This window comes from Ranitomeya variabilis, chromosome 3 (genome assembly GCF_051348905.1).
Source record: "Ranitomeya variabilis isolate aRanVar5 chromosome 3, aRanVar5.hap1, whole genome shotgun sequence".
Taxonomy (NCBI): Eukaryota; Metazoa; Chordata; class Amphibia; order Anura; family Dendrobatidae; genus Ranitomeya; species Ranitomeya variabilis.
Window position 1 is genome coordinate 717,705,025 of NC_135234.1, and position 23,069 is coordinate 717,728,093.

The 23,069-nt window shown below is 44.2% G+C and overlaps 1 protein-coding gene across 2 annotated transcripts in view; it reads right to left on the reverse strand.

The window, feature by feature from the left end:
* SPATA13 (spermatogenesis associated 13) overlaps positions 1–23,069 on the reverse strand; it is a 75,397-nt gene that overhangs the window by 37,935 nt on the left and 14,393 nt on the right. The window contains exon 3 of one of the 2 annotated variants that reach the window (XM_077298321.1): positions 2,476–2,847. The exons of the other annotated variant lie outside the window; for it this stretch is intronic. Within the exon in view, the coding sequence (XP_077154436.1) occupies positions 2,476–2,847 (372 nt within the window). The remainder of the gene's footprint in view (positions 1–2,475; positions 2,848–23,069) is intronic. 2 annotated transcript variants of the gene reach the window in all.

Genomic DNA, 23,069 nt, shown 5'->3' on the forward strand with positions numbered 1-23,069 from the left:
GCGTGCATGTTTACTACCACGGACATGGGGCAGAAGGGGATTCCAGTCACCCCTAGCATTGCCCAGGATCTTATTTCCATTTTGGAGTCAGATTTTGCCAAATTTGCCAGAAAAAAAAAGTGCAGCAGGCAGTGGTAATTTTCTGGTGAAAGGGCGGATACCATGACTGAACTTATTGGTAACCTTTTTAAGTCAACGGGATTCATTAAAGGGGTTGTCCAGGGTTGGGGTTCAAGTCTGCAGTTACTCTATATGACTGCAGACTTGTGCCAGGGTTCTCCTATGCCGGCGCAGGGAGCATTCTGGCACAAGCATGCGATTTGCATACATGCAGTCACGTGTCGACTAGACGTGTGCGAACTCCCTCCATAAAAGTGAATTGAGTAAGGCCAGACACGTCTAGTTGGAATGTGGTTGGAAGTATGGAAATTCAAAACTTGCAGTTACCTGACTGCCCACTCCCGATGCGAGAGAATCCTGACAGTGCACACTGTTCGATATCAAGAATTTCCCCAATATGTTGGAAATCTGCTTGTAAACATGGCATTTTTTTTAGATTTTTGTTTAGTTTTTAATTGTGGATCTGCTCTAAAAATCCTCAAAAATCACTTGAAAATATCTTAATATTGATTTCTATAGGAAATAGATTTTGCTGTTCATAAAATGATTGTTTTGAGTTTTTGCTTCCTAAAGAGGTTTTCAAAAATGCCTGATGAAAAAAAAAAAAATGTGCTTCACTTCTTTGACGGAATCCACACCAAACTGGGCACTGTTCAAACAAAAGGCCGCAAAAATGGTTCAGAAAGAAAAAAAAAAAAAAAAAAAAAAACACTTAAAACCACTGAAATTCTTTAGCCAAAAAACCTCCACCAAAAATGGAAGTTTGCCTGAAACAAATTTCCAGTTGAAATACTTGTGGCTTTTTTAACACAGATTTTTTTTTTTATGTGAACATAATGATAACAAGCCTTTTAGGGGACCATGTTGCTCACAGCTCAAATACTCTATAGTGGTGTTTCTTGGGGTGGTGTTCTCTGGAGGACATAAATAGCAAGAGCTGCCTCCATGACAGTAGGAAAAGTATGGTCGTAAAGTTTCATCAGGGGGTATGGTTCCAGTGGGCCATCTATGGGTTTTGTCACTATTACACTACGGTTGGGGTCACTGTATAGAATTCCTGGAGGGTGTGGTGGCACGAGGCCATGGACGGCACAAGACCATGGATGGCCCTAGAAAATCTAATATGAGAAAAGGTTATTTCAATAATCCACTTAAGACTACCAATATGTTAAAAAAATACCCCCAAGAATTTTTTTATTTGCTAAACCTGTCTACATGTGTATTGTAAGTGGAATAATAAACCTGCCGATTACCATCTTGTCCAGGTTATAGCATCTCTGGTCCTCTTCTTGTTCATGTGGCTGAAATTTCGACTCACTGGATCACACCGGGGTTTGTGTGTGAGCCGGATGTTTCTTTTAGGTCACGCTCACACAATCAGTATTTTACCTCAGTATTGGTAAGCCAAAACCAGGAGAGGAACAATCAGAGGAAAAGTATAATAGAACACTTCACTACTTCTGCATTTTTCACCCATTTCTCGTTTTGACTTACAAGTACTGGTGTAAAATACTGATTGAATACTGAACATGTGAATGTAGCCTTATAATATAAGACTATGGAGCCTCCATAGGACTTTGTGACATTAGACTAATGTCAGCCAATCCTGCCAATAATGACAGGTTCGGTCAACAGTCTAATGTCTATGGGGGTGCCGGCTGACTTTATGGGAAAATCGGCAGCTTTTTCATAGAGAACCCAGGAGCACTCAGCTGAATGAGAGCTCCTGTGTATCGGAGAGTCAGCTGAGATAGCTGCCGGTCAAATGACTGGTTTGCTCGACTGCCATCTCGTGTGTGGCCAACTTTGCAGTGTAAAAGCAACTTCCATTTCACACCAAGCCCAGTGTAAGTCGGCAAGTCGGAATTTCAGTCAAGCAAGCATAAGGAGGACCGAAACGGCACCGGAACCTGGTAAAGACAATGACCAGTAAGTATTTTATTGTTTTTTCACTAAAAAAACAAAAACATATCTAGACAGGTTAAGACAGAGAATAAAAATTTCCTGGGAGTGCTTCTTTAACCAACATTACTTTTCAACATACTTGTTTTAAACAGGTCAGATAAGGGCACAGAACTAAATATGATTAAATGATTAGCTCACAGATCTTGTAATAAATGATTAATGTTCAGTAGCATGCAGTATCTCAACAGCCCCAAACAACACAACGTACTATCAATTTTATTGATGTTTGAATACAATTAGTAAGGAAATCAAGAAACTGGAGTTAGTCGAAGAGGATGCATGCTTCATTCTTAAGGAAAGAAATTATGATAAGAGGAATGTTAGGACACCATTCAAGAGAAGATTCAGAAGGTCTTTCATTTTGCAGAGAGGTCATGCTCCAAAGCTTACTTTTTGAAGCATATCTCCATTCTCTTCATCCTCGCTTGTCGCATAAAGGTTGACACCTCCTATTACAGAAATTGGTCTTCTTTTATAATTCCCTTGGAACTCCATGCCAGGTTTGCAAACTTTTGTTTCCTCACTAACCGACTGTGAAGAAAATGTACAGTTCCCACCATCTGCATTTTGGCAATCCATAGGAACCGAATCTTCTGGGATGGAGAAACTGCGAATGGCCATCTGACCATAATCCGAAAGAGGTCTCGGCCTACACCGGCTTTTTCCTGTGACCCATTTCTGAGCTGAAACTTTTTGAGATTCTGCCTTTTCCTCATCTTGAGATGTTGATGTTGATTTGGTCCAGGAATCTTCTGTCGTAACCTTTTTTAAAATGTGAACAATGCAAGTGAGGTAACCGGATGAATGTTAGCCCAATTAACAAAACTTACAATAAAAAGAAGGAAGACAATGACAATGACTTGTGTCTGTACATGTGAGGCCTAATAGTGCACACTGTGCTGCTCATTTTTGACTGTTAGAATTGAGCACAACAAAAGTAAAAAAACGATGTTAACCAATTACAACGAAAAATAATCATTAAAGAACAACTGGAGAAGATATACAACGGTCAGATATACTACTTGATTCCATAGATGAACTAATGCCATTAAAGCCCCCCATAGAGAATAGATAGTGGTCAGCCGAACATTTGGACGACAGCAGTTGTGCCCCATACACAGAAACGCTCAGTTATGCCAAATGCTCCTGTGTTCTCCATGAGAGACCTCCTGCCAGACTCATCTAGCGGTGGCTTATATCTCAGAGAACAAAAGAATCGGCAGTTTAAATTCAGATATGCCAGACCGTATTCTCCCAAGACATCTGTTGGGAGGACTATTGGGAGGCCCCCACACACCCATTAGACTGTCGGCCAATCCTGCCAATATCAGCAGATTCTGCTGACTATAGTCTAACGCAGTGTTCCCCAACTGCAATCCTCAAAAGCCACCAACAGATCAGGTTTTCAAGACTTCCTGAAAATATGACTTGATGGTGGCTCTTGAAGACTGGAGTTGGGGACCACTGGTCTAACGTGTAGGGGGGTATTGATCACTAAATTTTCATGACAGAATGGATTCCTGTAATAAATCTATTTTATTTGTAATATTCTACTTGTTGCTTTAAGTTAGAATATTTACTTAGTACTTAAGTGCACTTCCTTGCTTTTAATGGTCAAAAAAAGGGTCCAGTCATGGTTCTTCATTTTGTCAACAGTGGCATAGTTGCCTGGTATTTGTTTCCCCATTCATACCCAATACCCCCTGCTTGCCAACTTTCCATAGTGGTTTTCAGAAGATAGGAACATTTTTATTTGCATGCCCACATGACTTTCTGATAGGTCACGTTCTATCCATGCCCTGACACCCTGAAGATAGTCTACATGCAAGGGTAGTGCAGTGGAAAAGTTAGGTGATGCATTGCTTTCTGGAGGCTTCTCTTGGACACAGGAGACTTAAAAACTCTACAAGGAGCACTCTTCACTTTCTGGAAACCTTACACATCTTCCTCTTGATTTGTCCAATTCCCTACCTCTAAATTGCCAACAACGCTGTTCCTCTGGAGAGGGGAATCCTGCACAGAGTCTTTCCACCTAACAAAAAAAAAAGGAATGGGACCAGCAAAACCTGATCTTCATCTCACCAGAAGACCAATAACAACAGCATGGACAACCTCTATGCAAGAAAGCTCAATATTATGTGTGGTCATCAGTTTTCCCACATATGTTCATCTATCTTTCTTCTGTTACTGCTTTGGAACAAGACATTTTTTAATTCAGGACTTTAGGAAAGCTTGAAAACAAAGCCCACGGCAACTGCTAGGAAGCCATATTGGTCATTACCCACTTTTCACTACAATTAAATATTAAAATGGCTAATAATGATATCATACAAATTAAGGGGAATGCATCATCTGAAAATTAACTGTTGTTTAACTCATTTTTTTGTATCAAATGTATTTTAAAGGCATTTTGACATAGTTCACATCACCATCTATATAACTGACCACTGAAGCGATCTTATGAGTCATACTTCCTATTCTTACAGAAACACTTTTCAGCAGCCTCATTATCATCAGAGGCAGGATTACAGTGACAGGTAACACCTCTATACAAGGCCGATAACACAGGATCTACCAATCACAATAGAAGATGTCCCTTCCCAATGACCTTTGCACCTCTGATTAGACACTTCAGTAAAAAAGATAGTGTGCAAGTCAGTCTAATGTACAGAAAGTGCAGAAAGTACAAGTCTAGAATAACCCTAGTGTTGAATGTGAAAATTGCACGATTTGTAAAAAAAATTTTTTTTAGAAAGATTACGATATGAAAAAAAAAAACCATTACCAAAAAAATACATTTCACATAAAATCCTGATTTAAGCAATAAGTCATTTTCCGATTATACATTTTCGTTAATGGGGCTGTCCAGGATTAGAAGAACATGACTACTTTCAGCAACAGCGCCACCTCAGACCATGGGTTGTATGTAATATTCCAGCTCAGCTCCATTAATTTCAATGAGGCCAGGTTGTTATACCAGACATAACCAATGGTCAGGGGTGGCGCAGTTTCTAAAAGAAAGCAGACATATTTTTCCAATCCTACATAACTCCTTTAAGTCCAGTGATTTTTTTCCCCTTTGTTTGATAAACTGTTTATCCAGAGATTTCTAATGGATTTTTTCATTCATATCACCGAATACTTGAAGCACATTTCCGCCATCGCTGTGATCTACATAAAAACATCCAAATTAAATCCTGCACCTATAATTCTCCTCGGACTGCAATTTTGTAGGCCTATATATCGCTCATATTTCCACAACTATAACACTTTGCAATCTTATTTAGCAAACTATGGCACCTGCAAACACAAATATCTAAAATATAATATAAATGCCAATATGATTAAAAAAAAAATCACATAAAAAAACATCTAAAAACAGAGAAAGGGATGAGAATACCTTTGTATCTGTAACAGACACTGGGGGTCCACAGAAGCAATGCAACAAGTGACAAGTAACTGTCGGCATCCCGACCTCCGATCACTTAGTGCCAAGTTGTTCCATACAACACAGAGTTTGCCTTTTATTTGCTGTGTATATTTGCAAGTGAACCTTGTACCTCTCACAGGGCAGCACCTTTACCAAAGCTTTTCTTAACTCATTAATTTCATACTCGGAGAATTTTATTTCAGACGTTATGTAATTCATAGAAGGGGTAAATATGGAGAATGTACTGTAGGGTGGAGTACAAATACATATTAGAACACTTTTCTGGATGGTATAATGTACAAGGCTTACTCAAAACTTAAAAAGGACCCGTCATGTCCACAAAGCTATTAACCTGCAGATATAAGGTTAATCTGCAGGGAATTGCATTCTAAATCAATGCGTTAGTTGCACTGAATGCTATTTTATTCCTCCCAGAATGTTATCCCTCCCCTCGGCAGCCTCCGGCTTTCAGTCATAGGAGTAGGCCGGCGTGGCTTCAGTCACCTGTCAGTGTATAGGGAGTGTAGTCTGAAACCATGCCCTGGCACTGACAGCTGGCTACACAGTGCATCAGAGCCGGCTATCAGTCAGAGCCAGTACGTGGTTAGAGCTGCCAAAGACTGTGCACTGTGTGGGAACTAGAACCGTGCTGGCCACGCCTATGACTGAAAGCCGGAGGGTGTCGGGAGGAATAAAAGTCCATTTGCTCCCAGCAGCCGGGCTCTCAGTGTGGCGGCCACCACCGATTTAGAGCGCTATTAACCTGCATATTAACCCCATATCTGCAGGTTAGTAGCATTTGGGAACATGACAGATTCCCTTTAAACTACAATTTCCCCTTTAATAGATTTTAGACTGAAATAAGAGTCCCGTATGCTGTGGATTAGGTAATAAGTTCCTGCTATAGAATACACCTTTCATTATTTTTTTTCCTTTTATATCTAATGTGTTTTACCATCACCAAACATCATTGAATGTGACTGAAGCTACAGACTGTTGGGTAATCTCTGCTCTACAAGTCTTCCAAGAATTTATTTTTTTCTTTTGAAGGAACTGCTAACCATTGCAAAACTAATATTTCCCACTATGCTAATCCACACATACAGTAAGTTCCGATTTCACAAGAGCAAGTCAGGTCACACTCTGACCCTGGCACCCAAGAGGGGTTAAAGGTTAGAACCAAAAAGTAGATATCAGTGTGGGACCCAGGCTGAATGAATTTAGCAGAGAATCAAATGGATTGTGTATTGGTTCTTTTAAACCATTCTAAAACATCGATTAAAATAAAATTTAAAGGTCAGTTTCATAAATCCGACATTCAAGGAGGTGTAAACACCCGCTAAAGTTTATTGTAAGGTAAGTGCATAGATGCAGTTCTATGGATTCTGGTAGAGGTTACATAAGTAGGTGAAAGTTATGGCATCAGTGGCTTTAGGTATAGCACATATAAAATATTGAAAGTTAGAAAAAGTAAAAAAAAATGCCACGTAATTTAAGAGTTTTTAAAATATTGTAAAAAGGGTTTGTGCCGACAGGATAAAAATGTCATTGAGATACTATTCGGTTCCTCAACTGTGAGCACTGGAGAAAAGCCTAGAGGCTCCTTTAGACGGTTTGATGAAGCTTTGTTTGAGAACTCCCAGTGAATGCTGAGATGCTCGCCCTCAATGTCAGAGCCTCTGCTACTTCCCTGAAAGAAAAAGTCATCAGTGACGTCTGTTTCAGGGGCTGTGGTAGGCTTCTGCTCTCCGGGTTCTCACATTCCAATGTGCACTGACAGTGCACTCATACCGGCTTGTCACTCATCATGAGAGCGAGTGAGGGAGCGCACTGTCATTGTACATTAAAAAGAATATTGCAGTGACACGATCCTATGGAGTAAGTTGGAATTCACAACCAACGCATGCTCAGTATAAGCAGGGACTAAGAGGCTGCAGCAGTGACCTGATGATGTCTCATTTGAATATCCCAGCATGCACTGGGGATTCTCAAACAAAATGTGATCAAACCGGAAGTAGGTAATAGAATAGAATAGAAAAATAAAGAAGTTAGATAGCATAGTGAAGGAATTGTAGGGAATTTTAAATTGAAAGTATATTAGAAAAAAAGATTAGATTACTACATTTGATATAGATAGGATTAAAATAAATGGTTTCAGATCATCCCTTTAAGGACTAGCCAATTTAAAAAGGTGATTAAACAAATGCCAATCAGCTCACATGAAGGTAATTTAAAGGGAATATATAATCACAAAATGGCCTGTTTAAGCTAAGGATTTGTGTTTCCTTTATTTTTTTTTTTTAATGTTGGCAAATTTTATTTTTTCATATCATGATCTTTAAAAGAAGAAAAAAAAAAAAGTATAGTTGGTTATTCTGCAATTTTCACACTGGCCACTGAGGTTTTTTTAGGCTTCAACTTCCTTTTCTTTCAGGAAGAGTTTTCAGCAGGCTCCTTATCATCAAAGGCAGGATTACAATCAATGACAGGTAACACCTCTACACACACCGGACAACTCAGGGTACACCAAGCAGAATAGGAGATATCACACACAAAAAAACAAGGTGGCAAAGGATCATGTCCTCATGAGTGCAAGGTACTCTTTGTAGCCACTTTCTGTGCAGACTGGTCAGTGAGGGTCCCTCTCTATTTAATCCATGTTAAGGCATTTGAAAATTGTGACTGATTGAGAAAAACCTCCTGTAAGCACGGAATAATGGATCCTAAGAGGAGAAGAAGCAGCCCCTAATAATAGGCACTTAGCACTACAGCAGGTCACTGTCTACCGGACTCACTAATCACCGACATTTCACATTTTTCAGTAAAACATTAGTCGCTGCGTTATATTGTTATGTCGTATAAGTTATACGCATATAATATTTAACTTTTGATTTCGGTCCTAGCCGTCATACCAAGGCATCGTTTCCGCAAGTATCCTATTTTTCCAAGGTCACATACAGGCGAGACTTATCACTCAGTACTAATGCAAATGGACATAACAGATTTTTGCTGTAGTTTTATCTAGCGCATACCAGACAATTACACCGTGGTAATACGTACCGCTTAACCAGTCATAATACTGTCATAAATGTATTACAATGCATGACGAAGGGTATTGGCGAATCACTATCCCTTCTCGATCCCTCCCAAAATATCGAGGACATACACGAAGATGGATTACATTGGCCACAGCTGCCTTTATTAAATGAACCAGATAAATAATAATAATCCCCAAATGACTCCAGATATATAGGAAACTCAGGAGTAGAGCCGACCCCCCTCCCCCGGCGTGGGCGGAGGCCGGCATGACAATGGGTTGGAGTAGGTGCGGAGCATTAATTAGTGGGAGGGCGTTGGTGGGGTCATTTATACGGCAGGGTTAGGGGTGGGCCCGCTTCTCTGGGGTTGAGTCTGTTCTCGCCCGCCCGCCCTTAGTTCTTGACTATGTGCTTGGTGTGTTTCAAGGCAATTTTTGGGTCATGGTGGCTTTTGGCGGTTGGGGGAGGTCCTTGAAGTTGGTAAAAAATTGGTTTGGGGGATCCATTGGTATATGGCTTCCTCCTTTTGGAATTTAACATGTTTTGGATCTGGTGGAATGTGGAGGGGAGTTTCGGCAAGGGTTGTCGGATCCCCAGGAAGTTCAACCCTTGTGGTTATGGTGCTCCCGAGCCAGTGGGGTAACGGCTGGGAGTAATTGTTGGTACATTTCATGTTCACTTTATATTGGTAATCTCCAGATTTCGGGAGCTTCAAGGACTCCTCCTAGAGCGTGAATGATATTTATACTTTAATGTTTTATTGTTGTTTGTTTTAATAAAGGCTGCTGTGGCCATAATTATCCAAAGAATTTTGTTGTCACTGTTTATTTTAAGGGGTAGTAATTAAGGGGTGGTATGGTCAATAGGTGTGATTGTAAGGGTTATCCCCACAGGAACTTCGACAATACCAGGGTCATGTCTAAGGGTACTGTCACACTCTGCAACTTTCCAACGATCACGACCAGCGATACGACCTGGCCGTGATCGTTGGAAAGTCGTTGTGTGGTCGCTGGAGAGCTGTCACACAGACCGCTCTCCAGCGACCAACGATGCCAAAGGCCCCGGGTAACCAGGGTAAACATCGGGTTACTAAGCGCAGGGCCGCGCTTAGTAACCCGATGTTTACCGTGGTTACCAGCGTAAAAGTAAAAAACAAACAAACCGTACATACTCACATTCCGGTGTCCTTCAGGTCCCTTGCCGTCTGCTTCCCGCTCTGACTGAGTGCCGCCGTAAAGTGAAAGCAGATCACAGCGGTGACGTCACCGCTGTGCTCTGTACTGCCTTACGGCCGGGAGTCAGTAAGAGCGGGAAGCGGACGCCCGGGGACCTGAATGACACCGGAATGTGAGTATGTACGTTTTTTTTTTTTTTTACTTTTACGCTGGTAACCAGGGTAAACATCGGGTTACTAAGCACGGCCCTGCGCTTAGTAACCCGATGTTTACCCTGGTTACAAGCGAACGCATCGCTGGATCGCTGTCACACACAACAATCCAGCGATGACAGCGGGAGATCCAGCGACGAAATAAAGTTCCAAACGATCTGCTACGACATACGATTCTCAGCAGGGTCCCTGATCGCTGCTGCGTGTCAGACACTGCGATATCGTATGGATATCGCTGGAACGTCACGGATCGTACCGTCGTAGCGATCAAAGTGCCACTGTGTGACAGTACCCTAAGGAGTAAAGTTTCCCTTGTTGAGGGAACAGGCATAGGGAAACATGTCCTGTTAATGTAAACATGCAAATAGTTTCTAAGTAGAAGAAGAGAACTGGAACTCTGGTACTTGCAATAAGTGGCACTAATCTTAAAAGTCAATATCGACCCCTAAAAGGGCCGTGGCCAATGACTTAGGGTAACGTCACACATTGAAATTTTCATCGCTGTGACGGCACGATTCGTGACGTCGCAGCGTCGTATGATCATCGCTCCAGCGTCGTAGACTGCGGTCACACGTTGCAATCACGGCGCTGGAGCGATGCCGAAGTCCCCGGGTAACCAGGGTAAACATCGGGTAACTAAGCGCAGGGCCGCGCTTAGTAACCCGATGTTTACCCTGGTTACCAGCGTAAACGTAAAAAAACAAACAGTACATACTCACCCGTCGGTGTCCTTCAGGTCCCTTGCCGTCTGCTTCCTGCTCTGAGTGCAGCCGTACAGTGAGAGCAGAGCGCAGCACCGCTGCGCTCTGCTCTCACTTTCCGGCCGGCACTCAGAGCAGGAAGCAGACGGCAAGGGACCTGAAGGACACCGACGGGTGAGTATGTACGGTTTGTTTTTTTACGTTTACGCTTGTAACCATTGTAAACATCGGGTTACTAAGCGCGGCCCTGCGCTTAGTTACCCGATGTTTACCCTGGTTACAAGCGAAGACATCGCTGGATCGCTGTCACACACAACGATCCAGCGATGTCAGCGGGTGATCAAGCGATGAAAGAAAGTTCCAAACGATCTGCTACGACGTACGATTCTCAGCAGGGTGTCTGATCGCAGTAGCGTGTCAGACACAGCGATATCTTAACGATATCGCTAGAACGTCACGAATCGTAACGTCGTAGCGATGGAAATTTCAATGTGTGACGGTACCCTTAGGATAGAAAGCCAAAACAGAATCTCCATTTGCAGACACGTGTCTTTTGTGGTGTTGGAACCTCATCAGTGCAATGCAGGAAAGAACTGGTTTGGTTGGGTGAGAGCCCTCTGATAGGAGGCCTAAGGAGTAATTTTCTCCTTGTTGATGGCACTAAGCCAGTGTTGGGAGACTTATAGGCTGTGCAAGGGAAGTTAAATAAATATTTACATTTCCAGATATATATTATCACTTACCATTTTTTCTTGTTTTTAGCAGTTACGCTCTACCTTCATAACTGGGAATATATATTTAGATATAATTTAAATTTTATAAACAGTAAAGTTCCTATATATGAGCTGTGTCGGATACTGCTCTTTGGCCCCATACACGAGAACACTTTATACCTGCACTTCCAGAAATAGCCAGTGAACAAGAGCTCCACTGTTTTGTGTTCTGGGCACACAAGGTTTTTAAAAGGGGTCATTTTCAAGACAGTAAGGGTACCGTCTCACAGTGGCACTTTTGTCGCTACGACGGTACGATCCGTGACGTTCCAGCGATATCCATACGATATCGCTGTGTCTGACACGCTACTGCGATCAGGGACCCTGCTGAGAATCGTACGTCGTAGCAGATCGTTTGGAACTTTCTTTCGTCGCTGGATCTCCCGCTGTCATCGCTGGATCGTTGTGTGTGACAGCGATCCAGCGATGCGTTCGCTTGTAACCAGGGTAAACATCGGGTTACTAAGCGCAGGGCCGCGCTTAGTAACCCGATGTTTACCCTGGTTACCAGCGTAAAAGTAAAAAAAAAACAAACAGTACATACTTACATTCCGGTGTCTGTCCCCCGGCGTTCTGCTTCTCTGCACTGTGAGCGCCGGCCGGCCGGAAAGCGAGCACAGCGGTGACGTCACCGCTGTGCTTTCCGGCTGGCACAGACACAGTGGAGAGAAGCAGAACGCCGGGGGACAGACACCGGAATGTGAGTATGTACGTTTTTTTTTTTTTTACTTTTACGCTGGTAACCAGGGTAAACATCGGGTTACTAAGCGCGGCCCTGCGCTTAGTAACCCGATGTTTACCCTGGTTACCCGGGGCCTTCGGCATCGTTGGTCGCTGAAGAGCTGACTGTGTGACAGCTCCCCAGCGACCACACAACCACTTACCAACGATCACAGCCAGGTCGTATCGCTGGTCGTGATCGTTGGTAAATCGTTATGTGAGACGGTACCCTAAGGTATCCTGCAGCGCCCCAGAGTTCTGGTCGTTGCAGTACTGTGGCTTCGCCGCTAAGGGGAGCCATGGTACGTTCGATGGCACCGAAGGAGTTCCTCCAATCAGGTATCACAGACACCAATATGTTTCACAGCTGGGCCTCCGGGGGGAGCTAAGGGTGCTATTCATTAGGCCACTCCCCACCATAGTGGGTAAACTGGGGGTCAGGCAGGAAGTTAGAGGAGAACGCTGACGGGATTGAACGGAGCAACACCCTGTGGCAGGGGGTGTTGTGAAGGGAGAGACTGTAGGGTCTCTGCCAGGGGTGGGATCCTGGCAGAGGCTTGGCATTGAAAGAACGTAACGGGTCCGCGCAGGCTCCTGGAAGCGGCGGGACTCAAGGAAAGGACTAGAAGCGAGACAGATTGTGCTGAGTGAGAAACGAGATCAAGCAGAAGGAGAATACCAGCAGGGGTTTTGTTGAAAGAGGCAGCACCCTGCTGAGGCGCAATACCGGTGGCCGGAACGCCGAGGGAGTGGATTAGAATACAGCTTCAAGCCATACTCCAAACAGCGGCAGGACAGTCGGTCTCAGGCGGGCTGTCTACCACATATCACCTATGAAGTCTTGGGGGGCAATTGCGGGAGAGGGGCGACTCTAGGGTCCCGGAAGAACTACAGGCCTACCTGACAAACGGGTGCCATTCCAACCTGAATACAGGGAAGGGGTGGATTGCAGAGGAACATCAAATCGAGTTGTGAGGGAACTTAAGAAACAGACACAACCGTTGTGGGGTTACTTTCCGTAAGCACAGCAGGGAAGGACTACAACACATAGCGCTAGAAGGAAGGCACAGATTTCCACCTGAGAGGAGAACTCTGGAGGTGCCATTGGACCGGCCGGACTTGCGTAGCCTGGTGAACCGTGTTCCGGACTGAGGACTCAGAGATCTCCAGTAAAGAGGTAAAGAGACTGCAACCTGGTGTCCTCGTTATTTACCGCGACTTACACCCCACAACTGCACCGCTCCACCGCTATCATTACTACCACCTATTACACCGGACGTCCCCCACTGACGGACAGGGCCACGGACCGGGTCTAGCCACCGTGACAACCCCGAGACTGAGAACTAGAGGCCCGGCTCCGGGTATCCCCTCGGCCCTGCGGCGGTGTGGGGGCGCTCCAATCCCTTATCCGACAACTTTGACTCATAGCCATCCCAAGAATGGGGCTCTGTAATCTGGGAACCAGGCTCTCCAGAGCATGATCATCAATCAAGTGTCGGTGCACATGCTGTACATATTCTCTATTCCATTCACTGTGTTTGGGACGGTCGTAAAAAGCTTAACAGTGGAGAGCCGGGTTCCCTAAGCCACGTTCTAATGATTGCTTTGGTTCCCAGTTGTCGGACCCCCCAGTGCTCAGTCATTTACATACTATCTTGGAAATAACACTATAATAACAGGACAACATCAGCAAGTAGTTTGTATGTTCTCCCCATGTTTGCTGTGTTTCCTCCGGGTTCTCCTGTTACCTCCCACACTCGAAAGACCATAGTGATAGGGAACGTAGATTGCAAGTCCCAGTGGGGACAGCGATGATAATGTGTGCAAACTGTAAAGCGCTGCGGAATTAATGGCGCTATATAAGTGAGTAAACTAAATACCACAGATTATAAGATAACAGTCAAAGGCACTGGCCTGTGATGTGACGTGATGCCCCACAGACTTCCTGCTCTCTCTATATAATACTGGTAACACCTCCAGCTCTTCACTTCCCACTTCTGTAATTTACCCATCTCAGCTGGCCAAGTTTTACTTTCACTTGGCTTCTACAGTAAAAACTTGTATAAAGACAATGTCAAATCACAGGTTTGCCTTTTTTTTATTTTGTCTTTAAAGGGAACCTGTCACCCCCCCAGGCGTTTTTAACTAAAAGAGCCATCTTGTGCAGCACTAATGCTGCATTCTGACAAGCTGGCTCTTTTAGTTCTGGGTGCTGTAACTGCCGAAATAATCAGTTTTGTAATTTGTTATAAATACCTTGTATTCAGACAAGGAGGCAGGCCTTTCCCCTCTGCTGCAGACGCCACACAGCAAACTCAAATCTTCTTGGTGCCGGGAGCCGCCTCCTCACCGCTGTTTTCAATGTGCCGGCGCCTGCGCTCTTTTCTCCTGCCTGGTGCAGGCGCAGTGAGCGCTGCCCGTCTGTCCTCATATGCAGTCCAGCTGACTGCGCCTGTGCGGCCGCCCTGCCTGTGAATCCCAGCCCACACAATATGAATAAATCAGAAGACACTGTGGGGCTGTGAATCACAGGCAGAGCGGCCGCACAGGCGCAGTCAGCTGGACTGCATATTAGGTCAGAAAGGGGTTAAACTAAAGCACTATGACTGGACATACAAATGAGACAATCACCAGCAGGAAATAGTAGCAGGGGGAATGTATATAAATCCGCACCCGAAAGGTGATAGGGCAGACAAATCAGTAAATTAAATCACCTGTTACCGTAAAAAGACTGAAGCAAGGATAACAAACTAAACACCCGGAGAAAACAGAGAAGCAAACAACTAAGCACAGGTTCAAGGGTTCGAATCCAGACGCATGACAGACTCCATGTGTTATGATGCTCCAGTATTCCCTGACATGGTCAGTGGTCACTTGTATACGATTTGCATACTTCCGGTCACGTGACAATTAAACTCATCTGACTTATCTCAATTTACTTCTATTTTGAGAGTCTAGTTGACATGCGACCACCAATTTGTGAATCGTATACATGTTGATACATGACTGCCTGCTCACACTAGGAATACTGGTATGTCCGCTGTCATGATTTACAAGTCTGCAGATATTTGTCCCAAGCCTGGACAAACCCTTTAAGCATGGCCGTATTTAGGGTTTCTGCTGCCCTAGGTACTTTTAGTGCTGCCTCCCCCTTTGGTGAGTATGACACTATCGGCAGTGACTTTAGCAAGAACCGCTGATGTGAAAGTCGCCTTTTGCAGCAGATTGGGCAGTTTTTCTGCATGTGCCGCGTAACGGATCACTTACAGCAACACTGCGTTCGGCCTCATTCATTCCCTATGGGATTTGCGGCACTTGCCATGATCTGGCAAATGCGGTACCATACCTCCCAACTTTTGAAGAAGGGAAGGAGGCATAAAGTGTGCGGTGTGCGTAGCGCGCCGCGGCAAATTTTAGGCCACACCTCTGACCACACCCATTTCACAACTAGTCACACCCATATCCACGTCCCAACCACAGCCATTTAGCACTGCTGATCACACTGTTTTATATACAATAATTATAAACGAAACAATATGGCCACAGTGCTCCATACTGTATAATGGCCACACATGATGCTCCATACTGTATAACGGCCACACATGATGCTCCATACTGTATAACGGCCACACATGATGCTCAATACTGTATAATGGCCACACATGATGCTCCATACTGTATAACGGCCACACATGATGCTCAATACTGTATAACGGCCACACATGATGCTCCATACTGTATAATGGCCACACATGATGCTCCATACTGTATAATGGCCACACATGATGCTCAATACTGTATAATGGCCACACATGATGCTCAATACTGTATAACGGCCACACATGATTCTCCATACTGTATAATGGCCACACACAGTTCTCCATACTGTATAATGACCCCCCCTCCTGTATGCATGGCTCATATTCCCCCCCGTATGCATGGATCATACTCCCCCCCCCCCCCCCTGTATGCATGGCTCATATTCACCCCCCCTGTATGCATGGCTCATATTCCACCTCCCCCCTGTATGCATGGCTCATATTCCACCTCCCCCCTGTATGCATGGCTCATATTCCACCTCCCCCCCTGTATGCATGGCTCATCTCTCCACCCCCCCTGTATGCATGGCTCATCTCTCCACCCCCCTGTATGCATGGCTCATCTCTCCACCCCCCCTGTATGCATGGCTCATCTCTCCACCCCCCTGTATGCATGGCTCATCTCTCCACCCCCCCCCCCGTATGCATGGCTCATCTCTCCACCCCCCCGTATGCATGGCTCATAATTCCCCCCCCCTGTATGTATGGCTGATGGCTCATATTCCACCGTATGCATGGCTCATAATTCCCCCCCCTGTATGCAAGGCTGATGGCTCATAATTCCCCCCCCCTGTATGCATGGCTGATGGCTCATAATTCCCCCCCCTGTATGCATGGCTGATGGCTCATATTCCCCTGTATGCATGGCTCATAATTCCCCCCCCCCCATATGTATGGCTGATGGCTCATATTCCCCCGTATGCATGGCTCATAATTCCCCCCCCTGTATGTATGGCTGATGGCCCATATTCCCCTGTATGCATGGCTCATAATTCCCCCCCCCTGTATGCATGGCTGATGGCTCATAATTCCCCTCCCCCTGTATGCGTGGCTGATGGCTCATATTCCCCTGTATGCATGGCTCATAATTCCCCCCCCCCATATGCATGGCTGATGGCTCATATTCCCCTCTATGCATGGCTCATAATTCCCCCCCCCCTGTATGCATGGCTGATGGCTCATAATTCCCCCCCCCCCCCTGTATGCATGGCTGATGGCTCATATTCCCCTGTATGCATGGCTCATAATTCCCTCCCCCTCCCTGTATGCATGGCTGATGGCTCATAATTCCCCCCCCTATATGCATGGCTGATGGCTCATATTCCCCTGTATGCATGGCTCATGGCTCATATTCCCCTGTATGCATGGCTCATAATTCCCCCCCCCTGTATGCATGGCTGATGGCTCATAATTCCCCCCCCCCCCGTATGCATGGCTGATGGCTCATATTCCCCTGTATGCATGGCTCATAATTCCCCCCCCCCCCATATGCATGGCTGATGGCTCATACTCCCCGGTATGAATGGCTCATCTCTCCACCCCCTCCCCCGCTCTTTCTCCCATCTTGCATGGCTCGGGAGGCTTACCTTCCTCCTTCATCCCCCCATCCCTCATACTCACCTGTCAGCTGTCCCACACATCGCGCGGCTGTGCCGACATCCTCCCTCTGGCTCTGTCCCGCCGCAGCGCCTTCTTCCTGAGTGAGCGGTCATGTGGTACCGCTGATCAAGGTCATGAATATGCGCATATTCATGACCTTAATGAGCGGTACCACGTGACCGCTCACTCAGGACGCGCTACAGACGCTGAGACCAGGCATCGCTGGAGCAGGGTGAGTATCGTCTTCAAGGAGGGTGGGTCGGACTCGGAGGCGGGCGGGGCGGGCGGTCGCGTTTGTGACCCGGGACTAAAAAAAAACAAAAAACCTTGCTCAGGTGCCGCCCCCCCGCAATGTCGCAGCCCTAGGCACGTGCCCTCGAGTGCCTAGTGGCAAATACGGCCCTGCCTTTAAGCTGAATCTATAAAAATGAAAGCAGAGTTCTGTGTGGTTGTTAAGAGCCACAAGGTGAGTTTTTCTGGACTATTGCATGAGCTTATATTATTCGGTAATTAACCAAAACTAGATAAAGTAAAAATTTCTGAAAACAATTTCTGATACAAATGAAAGGGACATCCTCAACGGCAAATTCACACTAAATTGTATGAATTTTGGAGTAGATTTGGATTTATCTGTAAGTGGATTTTTGCACGTTGCGCTCACACGATACTGAATAAATCAAGGAATTCTATTTACGGTACATTTTTTCCATCATGTATTTATCAAAAACATCTTTCCATCCTGTGATTTTCGTAACTCCAAGCCTTTTTTTGTTGAGGAGTGTACTTTGACTGAAGGGAACCAATGACTGACAAACATTCCCCCTTGTAGGTTACTCGGGAGACTTTACAACCACTGTGTCCTACACAAGCTTTACCTGCTGTGCTATGTGATCATGCCAGTAAAGAAATAAAACAGACTTTCCCTATTACTGCTTAGCAAAAATAAAAATTATGTTTTTTATTTTATTTATTTTTTTTGCTATTCACATTTGCTATTCATGGCAGTAGGACTATACGTGCAGGTCCAGTGATTTTCCATCAACTTATTGCCAGCAGTGCCCTAAAAAGGTGGCACAAAACTGCACCATTTTTTAGGCCTTATGCAAATATCCATGAGCCCGTAAGTGTTCTGTGATTGCAACAAAAAAAAAAAAAAAATCACAGATGTGATTGGATGGATCACAATTACCCATACATGTCTAGAGGTGTGTAAAAACAAACAAACAAAAAAAAACCACGGCATCAGTGTGCAATCCGTCTTAACGCTGTAATGGAGATGATAAGTTTGCAATTTGTTTATTTTTTTCATACATGAAAATCACTGACGAAAAACTGATGCTAAAAACTGACTATGACCCAACATTGATGAAACTTGGACTGTTGTTCAGGGTTTTAGATCCAGATCTTTACACATAAGAAAAATCATGAACGTCTGAATTAGGCCTTAAATCGGAGACATGGACAATTTCATAGTTCAAACACACGACACGCAACAAGAGTTGTTGGGTGCAGCAACATATCGGTAAACTTGCCCAAAAGTAGATTACATAAGAAGGGTTATATGAGAAAATCTGAAATCTTAGGGAAACTTGGTGGAAAGGTCTCCCTTTTAGACTGATCAGGTTTTGTAGATTATTGTAATCTCAACTCACCAAATGTGTGGGGATTTTCCTTCTTCCAGGCGTTAGATGTTGGGCCATCATCACCCAGATTACTGGGGTCCGATATGTGGCCACCACCCAGAAGTATACCAGTGGTGCAGCACCCGGTAGAGCGTTCACGCAGATGGCATAAGGATGTGACACAAAACCAAACAGATTCCTCCCACAGAACATGTGTCGAGTGAATGTTCTGCCAGAAGTTTTGAAACTAGTGTTTAATGTGTAATAAGACTTCCTTCCTACCCAGCGCAGACGTTTCTCACTAGGTCATTCGTACCAAAGAGCTGAAACTTCCACAAGCAGAACAGGAACTATAAGTTGTAGTGTCTGTTCACCATAAAAACATGATTTAACAATTATTATAATTTACATAGAAAAATTGTGCAACTTTGTAAATTATGCTTGACCACAATAGTCCAGAGCAACATTCACAAATCTACTGGTTTCAACGAGATTCCACAAGCTGTTTGACGGACACAGGTTAGCTCCGCGAAGGCAGCAGTGGTTAGTAACACGCCAAAGAATAAAAATGCCACACGAAAGATGCTGGAAAGTGTAAACTGTGAAGTTAGCAAAACTGTGAATACAGCTCTGAATTATACAACAGGTTGTAATACCAGGCAATGTACCGTAATGTACTTACAGTGGCTTCTTAAAGTAATCAACCCCCCCTTGGCTTTTTTTTACATTACAGCCTGTGCTTAAATAATTTTGTAATCCAATTTGTGTATGATGTACAATCAGCATAAAATATAGGTATAAATTAAATGTATGGGATCAAATAAGTAAAAATTGGCATGCACATATGCATTCACCCCTTTTGCGAGGAGGAAAAATTTCTGGTGTAAGCAATTCCCTTCATAAGTCACATGCTTAGTAAGAGGAAGTCCACCTGTGTGCAATTTATGTGCCACATGTCTGTCAGATTATACACTTTACCTATTCTGAAAGGCCACAGAGGCGGCAACACCATTAAGCAAGAGGCACCACTCATTAACCAAACACCATGGAGACTAAGGAGATCTCCAAACAAGTCAGGGACAAAGTTGTTGAGAAGTACAAGTCAAGGTTGGGTAATTAAAAAAAAAAATCCTAATCTATGATGAACCCTCGAAGCACCATGAAATCCATTATCATTAAAAGCAAAGAACATGTTACCACTATTAAGCTGCCAAGAGAAGGCCGCACACCAAAATCCTCAGCCCGGGCAAGGAGGGCATTAATTAGAGAGGCAGCACAGAGACCAAAGGTAACCCTGAAGGAGCTGCAGAGTTCCCAAGCAGAGACTGCAAAATCTGTCCATATGACTACAATAAGTCATACACTCCATAGAGGTGGACTTTATGGAAGAGTGAGCAGAAAACAAAACTTTACTTACACACAAAAATTGTAAAGCTCGTTCTGGAGTTTGACAAAGGACATGTGGGAGACTCCGCAAATGTATGGAGGAAGGTGCTGTGGTCAGAGGAGACCAACATTTTTTTTGGCCACCAAGGTAAAACGCTATGCATGGTGCCAAATCTACACAGCTAATCACCCCAAGAACATCATCCCCTCAGTGAAACATGGTGGTGGCAGCATCATGCTGTGGGGATGTTTTCGGCAAGAGGGACAGGGAAAATTGTCCAAGTTGAGGAGAAGATGGATGGTGGAAAATACAGGGATATTCTTGAGAAAACCTGTTTCAGTTTATCAATGATTTGAGACTGGGACTGAGGTTCACCTTACAACAAGATAATGACCCAAAACATACTACTAAAGCAACACACAAGTTTTGGAGTGGTCTACTAAAAGCCCAGACCTTAAGGCCCCGTCTCACATAGCGATTTACCAACGATCACGACCAGCGATACGACCTGGCCGTGATCGTTGGTAAGTCGTTGTGTGGTCGCTGGGGAGCTGTCACACAGACAGCTCTCTCCAGCGACCAACGATCAGGGGAACGACTTCGGCATCGTTGAAACTGTCTTCAACGATGCCGAAGTCCCCCTGCAGCACCCGGGTAACCAGGGTAAACATCGGGTTACTAAGCGCAGGGCCGCGCTTAGTAACCCGATGTTTACCCTGGTTACCAAAAAAAAACAAACAGTACATACTCGCCTTTCGGTGTCCCTTGCCGTCTGCTTCCTGCTCTGACTGAGCCGCCGTACAGTGAGAGCAGAGCGCAGCGGTGACGTCACTGCTGTGATCTGCTCTCACTTTCCGGCCGGCAGTCAGTCAGAGCAGGAAGCAGACGGCAAGGGACCTGATGGACATCAGATGGCGAGTATGTACTGTTTGTTTTTTTTTACATTTACGCTGGTAACCAGGGTGTAAACATCGGGTTACTAAGCACGGCCCTGCGCTTAGTAACCCGATGTTTACCCTGGTTACCAGTGAAGACATCGCTAGATCGGTGTCACACACACCGATTCAGCGATGTCAGCGGGACCTCAACGACCAAAAAAAGGTCCAGGCCATTCCGACACGACCAGTGATCTCTCAGCAGGGGCCTGATCGCTGGTACGTGTCACACATAGCGAGATCGCTACTGAGGTCGCTGTTGCGTCACAAAACTAGTGACTCAGCAGCGATCTCGCTAGCGATCTCGCTATGTGAGACGGGGCCTTTAATCCAATTGACAATCTGTGGTCAGACTTGAAGATTGCTGTTCTCCAGAGGAAACCATCCAACTTGAAGGATCTGGAGCAGTTTTGCCTTGAGAAATGGACAAAAATCCCAGCGACAAGATGTGGAAAGCTCATAGAGACTTGTCCAAACCGACTTGCAGCTGTAATTGCTGCAAAAGGAGGCTCTAAAAAAGTATTGAATTTAGGGGAGGTGAATAGTTATGCACACTGAAGTTTTTATTTCTTTTATCCCATTTGTTATTTGCTTCACAATAAAAGAAAACCAAAGTGTTCACAATTGTTGGCATGTTCTTTACATGAACTGATGCAAACACTCAAAAAAAAAAAAAAAAAAAAGTGAAATTCCAGGTTGTGATGTAGCGAAAAAAAATGCCAAGGGGGTGAATACTTTCGCAAGCGACTGTATAAAGCTTTTCAACTTTTGATATACACTGGTTCTATATGTAAAATTTTCGAATTCTGTTTAACAAGAATGCATAATTAGAAAATGGCCCATTTAAAAAGAAGTTATCACCTGTTTAAAATCAGGTTAATGTCTTTTTTTTTTTTTTTTTTCAAATTACAATCTTTATTTCAGAAAAAAAAAAATTAGTACTCCTGCAATTTTTACATTGGTCGCTGGGGCTCTTTTTAGACTCCTACTTCCTGCCTTTTTTTTGTTTCTTTTTTTTTTTTTTTAAAGAAGAGTTTACATCAATTTGAGATATAAAAGGCAGAAATACAATGACAGATAACACAGGATCCAAATCACAATAAGTGATGTCACAGCTTATCCTATTCCCATTCCTTTCACAATGACCTTTGCACACTCATTTGACATGTCACTTCAATACAAAAGATAGAGTCAGTATCCCACCTTTGCGCCTTTGTACATGGGTTGTTTCCTGAAACAATAGGAAGCAGGTGTCTAAAAGTTCCCCTGTGGCCAGTGTGAAAGTTTCAAGATTTTTTTTCTTCATTTTTAATAGATCGTGACTTGTTTAAAAAAAAAAAAAAGAAAAATATTGCCAGAAAATAAGAAAAATACATATTTAATATAAAATGACAATTGCTTTAAAATCAGATTTTTATGTTGAAGTTTTCTTAACCATTTTGATAATGCCATTTTCAAATTTCCAGATTACTACAGATCTAATACTGTATATACCTACATAACACTGTCCACTACTGGCACGTACTTTGTGCATGTACTATACAGAGAACTTCTGCAATGTTGCTGGCTCAGCACTATAACACAGCAACGCGTCTGCTGTGAGCTCGCACAGGAAATAAGCTCGGTCTGTCAGACTTCGGTCATGCACAGGTTGATGCCAGGACAGTGGCATATAGGCAGAAATTCCACGTTCCATTCCCACGTCACTGCTGGATCCGCACATTTGCTGGATTTAGGCAGCAAGCAGGAGGCAGAGGAAGGACTGCCGAAACATTCAGGCCGGGTGCCCATGA